The 13,331-nt window shown below is 53.7% G+C and overlaps 1 protein-coding gene across 2 annotated transcripts in view; it reads left to right on the top strand.

The window, feature by feature from the left end:
* The window catches only part of LOC127669881 (paladin), a 93,154-nt gene that overhangs the window by 44,535 nt on the left and 35,288 nt on the right, over positions 1–13,331 (top strand). For both annotated transcript variants that reach the window (XR_007974428.1, XM_052164101.1), the window contains exons 13-18: positions 14–130; positions 213–368; positions 663–845; positions 1,805–1,945; positions 2,168–2,239; positions 3,869–4,009. Coding sequence is in view for 1 of the 2 variants with exons in the window: in XM_052164101.1 (XP_052020061.1) it covers positions 14–130; positions 213–368; positions 663–845; positions 1,805–1,945; positions 2,168–2,239; positions 3,869–4,009 (810 nt within the window). In the remaining variant the exon portion in view is untranslated. The remainder of the gene's footprint in view (positions 1–13; positions 131–212; positions 369–662; positions 846–1,804; positions 1,946–2,167; positions 2,240–3,868; positions 4,010–13,331) is intronic.

The raw sequence follows: 13,331 nt of genomic DNA on the forward strand, positions 1-13,331 counted from the left end.
CTCCTCCCTACAGGAAGCAGATGACCTGGTTTCCCTGGATGCTCTCAGCACCATCAGAGAGATGGACGTAGCCAACTTCCGGCGTGTACCACGCATGCCTATTTATGGCACCGCCCAGCCCAGTGCCAAGGTGCCCGCTTTCAGGCCCCAGGGTTCAAAAGAGGGGACGGGGCAAGGAGAGCCGTGACCCTGATGGCCCCTTGTCCCCCCAGGCCCTAGGCAACATCCTGGCCTACCTGTCTGACGCCAAGAGGAAGCTGCGCCAGGTGGTCTGGATCAACCTGAGGGAGGAGGTTGTGTTGGAGTGTGATGGTCACATGCACAGCCTGTGGCCCCCGGGACCCGCGCTGGCCCCCGAGCAGCTGGAGGTAAGGACTTTTGCACGGTCTGCAGCAGAGGCACTTAGGGGGGAATGGAGAGAGAGGGGCGGGGGTGGGGGGCTGTGTTCCCGTTGTATGATGGCGGAGCTGAGGCTTAGCAGGACTGTCACAGGACTACTGTTCCCGGGTCCCCATGTCCCCATTCTCCCGTGGCCTTTCTGCCTCTGCGCTGTGGTTCTGACTGAGGCTGCGGGCTCTTGAGCTCTGGCCCATGGCTCCATCAGGCTCCTGACTCTCAGGCCTGTCTCGGTGTCCTCTGCCCTCTGTCTCTCTCTTGTCCAGGCTCTGGAGGCCCAGCTGAAGGCCCACCTGAGCGTCCCTGTCCTCATCACCAAGAGCCCTGCCACCCCCAGGTTCCAGAAGTGCCTGACCACACAGGAGGTCTTCAGCCAGCACCAGGGGGCCAGCCTTGGCCTTACCTACTGCCGCATTCCCGTGCCGGACTTCTGCGCCCCTCGGGAGGAGGTGAGGGGCCAGGTCTCTGGGCCCAGATCTCTCTGTCTCTTCTCTGACCTGGGAAAAGCAGCTCTTCTCCACAGTGGGGCCAGGGGATTGTGTCATGGGGTCCATATGAGGCCTCAGAAACATGTTCCCATCCTTTCTCTGTATGTGTGCTTATGTGCTAGCACAGGGGCCTGTTCACTGTGTATCCTACCTTCACGTGCTTTCTGTTGTGGGGCCAGTCTGCCTGTCATATGTTGCAGGCATGTGCACCATATGTCACAGGGAAGGGCGTGTGCTCATACGGCTGTTGGAGAAATATATGACACACGGTGCCGCGGTGCTGTGGGCTGTTGTTCCCATGGGGGTTCATAGCATCTGTCTTGTGTGTGTGTGTGTGTGTGTCTGTGTGTGTGTGTGTGTGTGTGTGTGCTGCATGTGAATGTTACATGCACGGAGGGGGACGATCACAGAGAAACCCTGTGTGACTGAGGTGCTGTTCACGTGGCAGCTGTCGGTCTGTGACAGAGGTGTATTCGCAGCCGTCTCTGTGGTTTGCCTTTCAGGGACTTGTTGGTGTATCTGTGGGCTGTGTGTGCCTTGCATTTGTGGTCTGAGGCGTGGCTGTGATGGTTGTCAGGGCTCATAGCCAGTGGAGGGCTGCCCCCTGGTGGCTGCTCAGGCAGAGACACAGCACCAGACTGGAAAACTTGGATGTGCATGAGCATTGGCATACTGAGTGTCAGACGTGTGTTGTGTCTCCTTATACGCCTGGGATGTAGACAGTTATGGGTGTATACTGAACACAGCTGTTCATACATGCATGGTCTTGTATGTAACCCAGTGAGCTGTGTGTGCACATGAACTATGTTATGTGAATGATGAGTCATGAGGGGACAGAAATCTGGGGTTACCATTTCGATGGAGGTCCCCACTGTGAGTCTGGACACCCCTGGACTCGAACTGTGGTCTTGTCACCCCAGGACTTTGAGCGGCTGCTTGAGGCCATGCGAGCTGCTCTCTCCAAGGACCCAGGCACAGGCTTTGTCTTCAGCTGCCTCAACGGCCAGGGCCGGACCACAACGGCCATGGTGGTGGCCGTGCTGGCCTGCTGGCACATTGGGGTAGGTGGGGCCTTGTGCGTGAGGTCAGAGGTCATCCCTGGCAGGGGCGGGTTCTGGCTGTGGTGAATGTGAAAGGGCAGAGGTCATGTCTGATGTCATGTAGGGGACCCTCTTCCATCAGTCTGGGCAGACCCTCAGCAGGGTTTCTGGGTGTGTGTGTGGGTGAGTGGGGAGTATGTGTACAGTAGGGAGAGGCTCCACCTCAGCTCTGTCATCCCTCAGGGCTGTCCCGAGGTGGGTGAGGAGGAGCTAGTGAGTGTGCCGGATGCCAAATTCACCAAGGGCGAGTTTCAGGTGGGTATGCCCCTCCCCCTCCCCACCCCGCCCCTGGTCAGAATTCTTGGGTCCTGCTGGCAGCTTGGTGGGGTGAGGCTGTCTGTCCTCTTCCCAGGTGGGTGGACTGTGGCTCAAAACAACTTGACTCTTAAGCCTCTGCCACATGGATAGGGTCTGGACCCCTCCCTACCTGGCCAGGCCATCTTGGTGTGGTCGGGAACTGCCTCTTAGCTGCTTGAGGTTCAGCCGTGGTTGGCGCTCCATAGAGGACTGTAAGCTCCTCTGCTCTGTCTGACTCCCTGCTTCAGCGCAGGGGCCCTGGCTGGGCAGCCATTAGTGTTCAGACCTGTCCTCTGCCTCTGGTACCTGCCACGAGTCACGTGACATCTCAGATGGGTGACACCTCTCTGCACACTTGGCCTAGAGCTGAGCAGGGGCTGGCCTCACAGTCACTTTCTGCTCCCTGTGTCACAGGCTTGCCGCTTGCCCTCCTGGCACTCCTGCTGCCCTGACCTCTGAGAGAGGTCAAGGCTGTCAATCACCTGGTGCCTCTGGGCCCCTGGATGTGGTCCCCTTTCAACACCCCTTTTCCTCTCATGGTTGATATTCATCTCTACCCCCCTTTTTTTTCTTTACTTAATATGACGAAAATATGCTAACAGGAATCAAATTCTAGGCCAACCTGGTCTATATTTTAAGTTTTAGGCTACATAGGGCTACACAGTAATACTTAGTTTCAAACAAACAAACAAACAAACAAATAAGGAACTACACAGTAATACCTCATTTCAAATAAATAAATAAATAAGGGGCTACACAGTGATACCTTGTTTCAAACAAACAAACAAACAAATAAAACAATAAATGTAGCTCAGAGGTGGAGTGTGTGCCTGGCTGTTCAAGGCCCTGGCTTGGGTCCTGACCACTGCAGTAGATAAGGAAGAAAAAAAAAAAAAACCAAAGCAGAGGAAATGAAGGGCTATGGACACAGAGTCCTGGGCTCCAGCCCAGCGTCAAATCCTCTGAGCGGGAGTGGTGGCTCATACCCAGCATTTGGTTGAGACAGGCAGGGGGATAAGGAGTTCAGGGTCCCTCTGGACCACGTAGGGAGTTGGAGGGCTGCCTGGAGCGTGTAAGATCCTCTTCTGCGGGGCAGTGAGCTGGCTGGGTCGGTGAAAAGTTTGTCCGACAGTAAGGAAATAGAGTAAGGTGGATCTGTGTGAGGGGCCTCGCCTGAGCGTTGAATATCCTCGGAGCATTTCAGACCTTCCTGTGGTTTACTGGCATCCTCCGCTGGCTCCCCATCACCTCCCCGGCTCCCCATCACCTCCCGGCTCCCCCATCACCTCCCGGACCCCCATCACCTCCCCGGCTCCCCCATCACCTCCCCGGCTCCCCCATCACCTCCCGGACCCCCCATCACCTCCCCGGCTCCCCCATCACCTCCCCGGCTCCCCCATCACCTCCCCTGCTCTCCTATTGTCTCCCTGGTTCTCCCTTTAGCACCATGTGTGCCCTTTGTTGTAGGAGCCTGTGGATGTGTCTCCTGGGCGTCACCATAGCCCCTGACTGCCCCGACGTGGGCAGGAGGGCTCAGGCTGAGGTCCCCCTTGGCTTTCTGTCCACTCACCCCTCCTCTGACCCCAGGTGGTGATGAAGGTGGTACAGCTGCTCCCCGATGGCCACCACGTGAAGAAGGAGGTGGATGCGGCGCTGGACACCGTCAGCGAGACCATGACACCAATGCACTACCACCTTCGGGAGATCATCATCTCCACCTACCGACAGGCGAGCGCTGGCCCTGGGCCCCCAGCTCCGCAGGATGGGCTGTGGTTCACATCGGGGGAGTGTGGGTAGGGGAGGCTGGTGATTCAGGCTCGCAGGGGCAGCAGGGCCTGTGGGCCCTTCCTAAGGTGTTTGGACCTTTTGTTCGTTTCTCTGCTTTTTGTTTTGGTCTCACCTCTTAGAAATACACAGGGACCTGGGAACAAAGGGCAGCATCCCAAACCACGCCCACCTCGGGGATGTTGTACAGATTAGACACCTGCTGTGGGAGGGGCCAAGTACAGAGGAATCATGGGATACAATTCTAGTGTGCGATCCTGGGGTCCCAGTGGCTGAGCAGAATCAGGGGCATGGCATTGTGGCTGACAGTCACCAGGGGTTAAAGTCAGTGCTGTGTGATGCGCTTGTCTACAGTGTTTGGTGGCTGGGGCTGGTCCCCATCGAGTTGTTTGTTTGCTTGGGTAAATATTATTTTATGTTACATATATTTACTTATCTGTGTTTATACGGCTTTAGCGTCGGGGGCAGGGACAACTCGTGGGAGCTGGTTCCTAAATTCGAGCATGTGGATTCTGGGGGGAAGGGTTTGGGTGGTCAGCCTTGATGGCAGTCACCCTTATCCACCAAGCAATATTACCAGCCCTCCAAAGTTATTTTATCTGTCCATCTGTCAGTGTGTCTGTCAGTCTGTCTGTCTGTCTGCCTATCTATCTATTTTTTGGTTTGGTTTTTTTGAGACAGGTTATTTCTGTGTATTCTTGGCTGTCCTGGAACTTGCTTTGTAGACCACAGAACTCACAGAACTCACTTTGTAGCCTCAAACTCACAGAAATCCACTTGCCTCTGCCTCGTGAGTACTGGAACTAAAGGCATGTGCTACCCCCACCCAGTCAAAGTTATTTTTTTAATAAGTTATTAAATTGTAAAAATAAGGCATCTAGAACAGTTCAGATTTAACATATGAGTCTGGGGCTTGCAGCTCTTTAGAAAGAAGGTGCCGCTGAGTCTGCCCAGGTCTCCAGTGTTCCCGTGTCTGCCTCTCCAGTGCAGGGCAGGAGGTGGAGTTTGCAGCTTTGGGCCTCGGGGTTGTGGGAATTGTTTAGGTCGTGGAAGCAACGAGCCCTGTTTCTCAGCCTGGCAGAGTAGGTGCGCTGCACAGCATGGAGAGCGTCCGTGTGTGCCCCGGCTGGGTGATTGTCGGGGCAGCGCCTTCTCTGTGGCTTATAAGAGAACACGGTATCATGGGCAACTTGTTCAGTCTCCAGCTGGGGACACATGCGCAGAACGACCCAGAACAGCCTTGGCTTGGGGTCTTGGGGTCAGATCCTGACTGGCTCAGAGGGGAGGCCCTGTTTGGAGGCAGGCATGTGGGATAAGACTGGAGAAAGTTCTGACTAGAGTCTGCCCTGCGTGGGGAGGAGATGATGTGTCACTAGAGTCTGCCCTGCATGGGGAGGAGATGATGGGTCCGGAACTTCCTAAATGGACTTGGCACACATTGGATGACACAATGTCCCTGTGAGTAGCATCCCATCTCCATGTACCTTTGAGTCTCGCACTGTCTTAGTGTTTCTACTGCTCTGCTGAAACACCATGACCAAAAGCAACTTGGGGAGGAAAGGGTTATCTCATCCTCCAGCCTGTAGTCCACCATCCAGGGAAGTCAGGGAAGCAACTTCAAGGCAGGACCCTGAAGGCAGGAGCTGATTCAGAGGCCATGGAGGCTGCTGCTCCCTGGCTTGCTTCTCGAGGCTTGCTCGGCCTGCTCTCTGATAACAACTCAGGGCCACCTCTTCAGGGGTGTCACCATGCACAGTAGACTGGGCCCTTCCACAATAATCATCCATCTGAAAAATGTACCACAGGCTTGCCCACAGGCCTACCTAGTGGGGCGTTTTCTCACTTGAGGTCTCTCTTCTGAAGTGACACCGGCTTGAGACAAGGTGGCATACAACTAGCCAGCACACGTGCGCTGTCACAATTTGGAATCTGTGAGAGCTGAGGCCTCTGGGTTCTGGTTGCTGGAGTCTCAGGCAGGGCTTAGACCTGCTCCAGAGGACGTGGGCCAGGCCGTGGTAGAGGCTCCTTCTCTCCATCCCAACTCCAAAGCTCACAGGCCCTCAGTTCCTGATCCTGGATGTGCGTTGTGAGGACAGAGAGGAAGTGTGGGAGGCCGGGTCTGCAGGGAGAAGCTAGAGGTTGGGCTCAGTCAGCCCCAGAAGGAGTTGCTGTGGTCTCAGGGCCACACAGGCAAAGGCCAGGAGGGCTAAAGGTTCAAGCAAGGCACAGAAGGCCACGTGGTGGCAGTGTTGTCACCAGAAGTGAGATTGGATGGGTAGCTGGCTTTACTCCTGGAGGATGAGGTGGTAGGGGAGGGGGAACCGAGCTATATTTGCAGGGGGGGGGGGGCGTAGCTCCTGGGTGCTTCACGGTGGAGTGTTTAATGGAGGATGCGGAGCCCGTTCCCACTTCCCGACCCCTCACATTTCTGAGACCAAGCTGGTGCTGACTGCATGAGATGGAATTCCAGAGCCCCATCCCAGGGTCCATGCAGAAGATCAGAAGCTGAATGCAGTTACTCACCAGTGCGGCCACCAGGTGGCGACAGTGAGCTAAGTTAGGGTAAATTCTGCCCCATCACTTTTCCATTGAACCTAGGGCCTCACTGATGTTCAGTAAATTAGGTGTGTGTGTGTGTGTGTGTGTGTGTGTGTGTGTGTATTTTTATTTCTAAAGGTAATTTTTATGTTAGTGTGTGCATGATGGGAGCGCATGCGTGTCACAGAGAGCATGTGGGGGTCAGAGGCTCTCTCCCCCCTCCTTTAAGTGGGATGCAGTGTTTGAACTTGGACCACTTGACTTTACAGCAAACGGTGTTACTGGCCAAGCCGCTTTTCTGGCTTCTCTCAATTTTTTGTTTTGTTTTGTTTTGGTTTTTCGAGACAGGGTTTCTCTGTGTAGCCCTGGCTGTCCTGGAACTCACTCTGTAGACCAGGCTGGCCTTGAACTCAGAAATCTGCCGGCCTCTGCCTCCCAAGTGCTGGGATTATAGGCATGTGTCACCACTGCCCGGCTCCCACCTTGTATTGAGATGGGGTCTTTTTTTGCCTAGATTTGTCCTGAGCTTCAAGACCTTCTCCTGTCTCACCTCTCCATCTTTCTGTAGGAATGCTGGAATTACAGGAAGAGCTACTCTATCTGGCTTTCTGAAGGGGCTGGGCATTCAAACTTGGGACCTCACACTTGTGTGCAAGTTCCTGCTCATTCCTGCCATTTCCCCAGCCCCTAGGACAAGTTCCTTAAAATATATCTATATCTATATCTATTCTTTTAAGTAAAAATAATATATAAATAACACATAATATACATTACTCATTTTGTGTACAGTGCTGTTTTCCTGCATGTATGTCTGGGTGAGGGTGTCAGATCCCCTGGAACAGGAGTTACAGATTCCACAAAGCTTTATGTAGGACTCATCAAGTTAAAGGTCAAGATGAACTCTTGTGTCTAAAAGGGCTTGAGGCAGAGCTGACCAGTGGGCCACACTTCCTGCACCCACATAGGCTAACACTGAGCTCAGCTAAGCAAGAATAGTTTATTGAATGCGCACCTCAAGACTGATCGATCAGGACCACGAAAAGGACTTGGGAGCGTCACTTTTTGGTACCTGTCTGTTCTCAGGGCAGGCTTAAAAATGAAAAAAAAAAAGCCAGTGTGTTTATGGTGGTGGCTGAGGGCACTTGATTCCACTGTCATGGGTGCTGTGTGGTGTAAGCCAAGTGGGAGTCCTTCTGGGGCAGTCTGATCCATGGCTGCCTTAATTTACCTCAGTTGCTTGGCCTTAGAGGCCCAGCCCAGCCATGCCTCTCTATTTTCCAGGGCAACTATGAGGCTTTGTCTATTTTCTCTCTCTCTCTCTCTCTCTCTGTCTCTCTGTCTCTCTCTGTCTCTCTGTCTCTGTCTCTCTCTCTCTCTCTCTCTCTCTCTCTCTCTCTCTCTCTCTCTCTGTGTGTGTGTGTGTGTGTGTGTGTGTGACTTCCCGCCAAGACTGGTATGTTGAGTGTGATGCCCTGGGCCTCCATGGTGGAAGGAGATGACAGACTCCCTGTGTTGTCCTCTGGCTTCTGTACATAGTCACGCATGCCCACGCTGTGCATGGCTGCCTTGTTAGGCGTGGCATAACATAAATGGTCCTGGGGCGCAGAGAGTCACTAGACTTAGAAGGGTCACAGGATCAATTCCACCATCCCCTGGCCCTGGTATCATCTCGCCGAGACCTGCCTCTCTGGGGAGCAGCTGGCACTGGGAGGTGGGGCGCCTGTTTATTGCATAGGCGCATTTCTGCAGCCCAGCTCCCAGGACCCTGCCAGACAGGGCAGGGCTCAGCCGTGCCTTATGTAGCGAGTGGGCGGTGGTTAGCAGCAGGTGGAGTAAACATTCGCATAAAAAGGAAAATCTGCCTGCTTGCCATCCACTCTCGCTTAGTCCACTGGGACTCCAGGACGAGACGTGCTTCTAAAGGGCCCGGGGCACGGAGGGGGCCTGGCAGGGACTGCATGGGGTGCCTGGGAGCACTTGCTGAGGGAAGGGAGCCTCTGCAAACATGATGAAGGGGTGCCAGCAGGATTTCCTGATTGCAGTGTGACTCAGGAAGGGACAAGTGAATGCAGAGCCAGAGTGTAGCTCCCACAGCTTGAAGATGGCGGTTGTCCCTCGAATGGCATGCTTACGGGTCTAGCAGGTTGGGGTGGCGCTCTCAGAAAACTGTTAGGGCGTGGGTGATGAATTTTGGGGTACCTGAGATAACCACTGGGGTGTCATGCAGACACTTGTATGAAAGCATGGGTGAGGGTGGGGTTGGGGTGGGGGAGCCTCCCAGCATTTTTCTAGAGTCTGGATTCTCTAAGCTAACCGGAAACTGCCTCAGGAGGGCACTGGCTGGGAGAGGTGCTCACAGGGTAGCAAAATGCCCACTGTACCCCACGCTCTAATGCAGACCTCTTGGGGTGGAGGACGGAGAGGCAGATAACTAATGTCAGCTCCTGCCTCCGCCCACCCCAGACCTCATAGCTGTTTGAAGAAGGCCCGGCCCACCACAGGGAAGCACTCACAAAGTCTGCTTTCATGAAAAGGCCCGACTTGAGAGCAGAGGAGACTCTCAGGGTAGGGGAGGTTGCGTGGTGTACATGCCCAGGGCGGGTGTGGCCCGTGGGGCGTGGGGCTCGTCCTGAGCCTGGAGGGACAAGCAGACTGTGGCCAGGTGGAGAGGAAGGCCATTCGGACAGAGGAGGTGCAGTGTGTGGGGGCACAGACGCTCAGCCTCAAGTTTATTCCTGGGGGCTCAGCAGAGAGCCTCCAGACACACTGACAGAGCAAGACCTACCCCCATGCCAGACAGGCCAGAGGCCTGAGAAGCCTGCGGCCCCCACAGCTCTGGTGTGTCTCCTGGGGCTCCTTCTATTTCAGGTGTCAGTCCTAAGGGTCCAGAAAGCCTCTGTCCAGCTTACAGCAGCTAATGACAGCCTGCCCTGCTGCACCGCTTAGAAACAGCTTGGCTATTTTTATGTACAGGAGGTGGCCAGGTGCCCCCTCCCGGAACTGTGCCAGCACGGGATGCTTTTAAGGAAAGTAGATTGTGACAGGCAGATGGGTCATTGTCTCAAATCACAGCCCTGTGGCCAGAGGCAGGATGTGTCCTGGGAACCTCTGGGGGTGTCGGGCGTAATCCTCACACAGTGTCTGAATTTAGAGATAATTCTACCCTTGAAAGGCTCCTTCCGTCTCCCCCCGGATGTGCCTCAGACCTCATCGTCCTTGCTGGTGTCTTGGGACGGTGCTGGTGTGCTGTGGCTGTAGCCAGGTGACAGCTGGCCACCTCTCCTGACCCTCCGTGGAAGCAGTTTTAAGCGGATTTTCCGAGGAGCACTGGGTGACTCCCGTCCTTCTGAAAACACTCCAGGGCCAGGAAGGAGACAGGAGAGGAGATGCAGGCTGAGGCTTGGGGCTACCTGATCCGTACAGTCAGCCACACAGTCAGACCAGCTCACCATCCTGGGAGACAGCGGGACCTCACCGTGTTGGCCAAGTGCCTACTATTTGGCCATTTTTACATTACATATACTTTAATATATTGTATATGTTTATGTTATATACTTTATCAATATTAACATATTTCATAAAATATTAAAAATACTTTAACAGATAATATGCATTAATATGAATATATAAATGTATATTTACATTGCATATTCTATATATGTAATATGCAGAATATATAACATTCGTTTATATATTTATATATTAATATATATTTTAAATATATTAAAAAATTTTATGTTGTTTTTATAGATAATTTTTTCTGATTTTTAATCTGCTGCCTAGTTCCTTTTTTTAAAAATATTTTATTTATTTTATGTATATGAGTATTTTATGTATATGAAGACAGTACAGTATGTAGCTGTCTTCAGACATACTAGAAGAGGGCATCAGATTCTATTAAAGATGGCTGTGAACAAACACATGGTTGCTGGGAATTAAACTCTGCATGTGTGGAAGAGCAGTCAGTGCTTTTAACCTCTGAGCCATCTCTCCAGCCCCGCTGCCTAGTTTCTAAGCAAAATTGATTTTTTTTTGAGCACAATGCTATTTCTTGAGAGTACGCAGTCCTGGAATACCCCCGCGGGCAGCTGCTCTGGCCCTTTGTCTGTAGCACCCTCTTGTCTTGGCTTCTAAGCTCTGAGCCCATGTCTCAGCTGCTCTTCCTACTTCTATGACAAGACACCCAACAAAGGCACTTAAGGGAGAAAGTGACTAATGGTGCAGGGTTCCAGGACACACTCTGCCACTTCCAGGAGTTGAGGCTGCAGGACTTCAAAGCAACAGGTACCGTCCCTCCCACAGTCAAGAGCAGAGGGAGCACTGGATAAATACCTGGCAGTGCTCCGCTGGCTGTCCTCCCCAGGACCTAGCCTGTGATATGGTGCTGCTAACATTCAGGGCGGGATTCCCCAACTAAGAGATTTCTTCATGGGCACGATCACAGGTCAACCTGGTATAGATAATTCCTTGTTGAGGCTCCTTTTCCAGGTGATTTCCACCTTGTGTGAAGTTCACAACAATCAAAACTGAGCAGCCTGTCTTCCTGTTTCTTCTTCTCCTTCTTCTTCTTCTCGTCCTCCTCCCCCTCCCCCCCTCCTCCTCCTCCTTCGTCTTCTTTTTGGTTTTTTGGATTTGGTTTTTTTGAGACAGGGTTTCTCTGTGTAGCCCTGGCTCTCCTAGAACTCACTCTGTAGACCAGGCTGGCCTCTAACTCAGAAATCCGCCTGCCTCTGCCTCCCAGAGTGCTGGGATTACAGGCGTGGGCCACCGCCGCCCGGCCGTCTTCCTGTTTCTAATCCAACTGTCCAAGCTGCCCCACTTTCCACCCTGGGGACACACCTTCCTCCTGACCCCAGCCTACCTCAGGGAGTTCGGGTGTTCTCTTCCTCTTCTTCCTCACCCTGACTCTCTTACTCACCCCTCCTCCCAGGTCACTTTGCTCTGTAGTTACTGGAGCCTCCCAGAGGGCAGGGTGGGTAGCTCTCATGGTGGTGGCTTCAGATCTGTCTAGTCAGTTCTTGGGACAGTGTGTCTCGTAGGTGCGTTCTTACTGGTTCCCTCAAAATTGGTGGCTGAGTGGCTAATGGCAGAACCGGAGCCAGCTTGTGAGTCTGGCTGTCTTCCAGGGAGACAGAGCTCTGTCCCTGTCCCCAAGCTCCGTATGGTACAGTCTATTGTCTGCACCCCTCGTGTTGCCTCAAAAACCGAATTGGTGCTGTGTAGATTCTCTCCAACTGTGAGTTTTAGGGCGCTGGGCCATGTCACGTCTGGGGTGGGGCCACCCTGGAGTTTTCCGAGTATGTAGGCCAGCGCCATGTGTGTTCCTGCAAGGGCTTCCGTCTGCAGCCCAGCTGTGGGGAGAAGAGCTCTCTCTGGTCCCTGGGGGCTCACTGTGTCCTTCCACAGATAGTGCCATCACTTGAAGGACTCCCCCCACCCCATGTCACACTGTTTCTGGATCAGAGAGGTGTGGTGGGTCTTCTGTGTGGAGGCCTGAGGGTGGTGAGGTAGGATAGTTCAGGTCTGGGTGACCTCCCTCTGGGGTTCGCATTTGAGTTCCCCTGGCATGTTACCCTGCCCAGGAGAACCTTGCAAGCATTTCCCTTTAAAGTCTCCCTTTCTCTTGCACACGGGTCTCCCTCCATGTGTTCCTCTTCCAAGAGGCTGCCCACGCTACCAGTCCTTCAATGACTTCCAATGCTGCATCCCATGTGCCCAGTTTTGGCTCTGAGGAGTCCCGGGTCCTCACCCGCCCACTCCCCAACCCTCTGAGACCCTCACTGACTGATCGCGGTTGAGCCCGGGCACTTGCATTTTAAGGGGGCACTGGGACATTCTCCTTCCTCCCAGGATAGCAGGCCGCAGCTCCTTCCTACATTTGTCACTGTCCTTGTTGCTGCCCCGAGTGTGTGCACACTCTCACTGCCGGGTCCACGAGGTCCTCGCTGACCACCCGGACTCCCGTCTTCCCTAGGGAGATCCCCGTTTATCAGCTCTGCCACCTCCTGTTTTCTGGCATGTGACCTGAGATGGTAGCATTTCCAGAGAAGATGCCTGGGAGAGCTCTCTAAAGTCAGACGTCCCCACTCCACCCAGACCTCGTCCTCTCTCTTATCTGTCCCCAAACTCGGGTGGATCTCTAAGGTCTGAGTGTTCATCCTTGCCACCCCAGATCCAGGACTGTGGAGAAACGGGCAAGGGAGTCAGATTGAGGGCAGGTGGGGTCAGTTACCAGGATGGGCTTTTTCCCTTTCCAGTCAGAAAGGGGCTGGGCTGAGGAGCAGGTTGTAAGGCGGTCTCCTCAATCGAGAGCTCTATGCCATTGGTCCCTGCCCGGCCATGATCAAAACCCCATCTTACTCTGCCGGAATGCTGGGGCTACTGGGAGAGAGGAGGCAGTCCTGGGAGACTGGGGACTGTGTTGTCAGGAATTGGCATCAGGGTCCTTCTTAGGGGACCGTGAGATGAGCATCTCACCCTCCATGCCTCAGATGCTCCTAGCAGACAGCCTGGCTTTGGAGCAGCATGGTCTTCAGAGAGGAAGTAGAGGCCTTTCTTCTCAGTAGGAAGTGGATTTGAGACCCCCACATTCCTAGGAACTGGTGGGCCCCATGGGTCTCCTCTGTGTCCGGGCAACACTCCAGACCCTGCCAGTGAAATCACTCTGCTTGGGTGCTCAGGCTGTAAGTGAGCATGTCTGTGCTAAAGAATGGTTCTCCTTGATGAC

Source organism: Apodemus sylvaticus, chromosome 19 (assembly GCF_947179515.1).
Source record: "Apodemus sylvaticus chromosome 19, mApoSyl1.1, whole genome shotgun sequence".
Taxonomy (NCBI): domain Eukaryota; kingdom Metazoa; phylum Chordata; class Mammalia; order Rodentia; family Muridae; genus Apodemus; species Apodemus sylvaticus.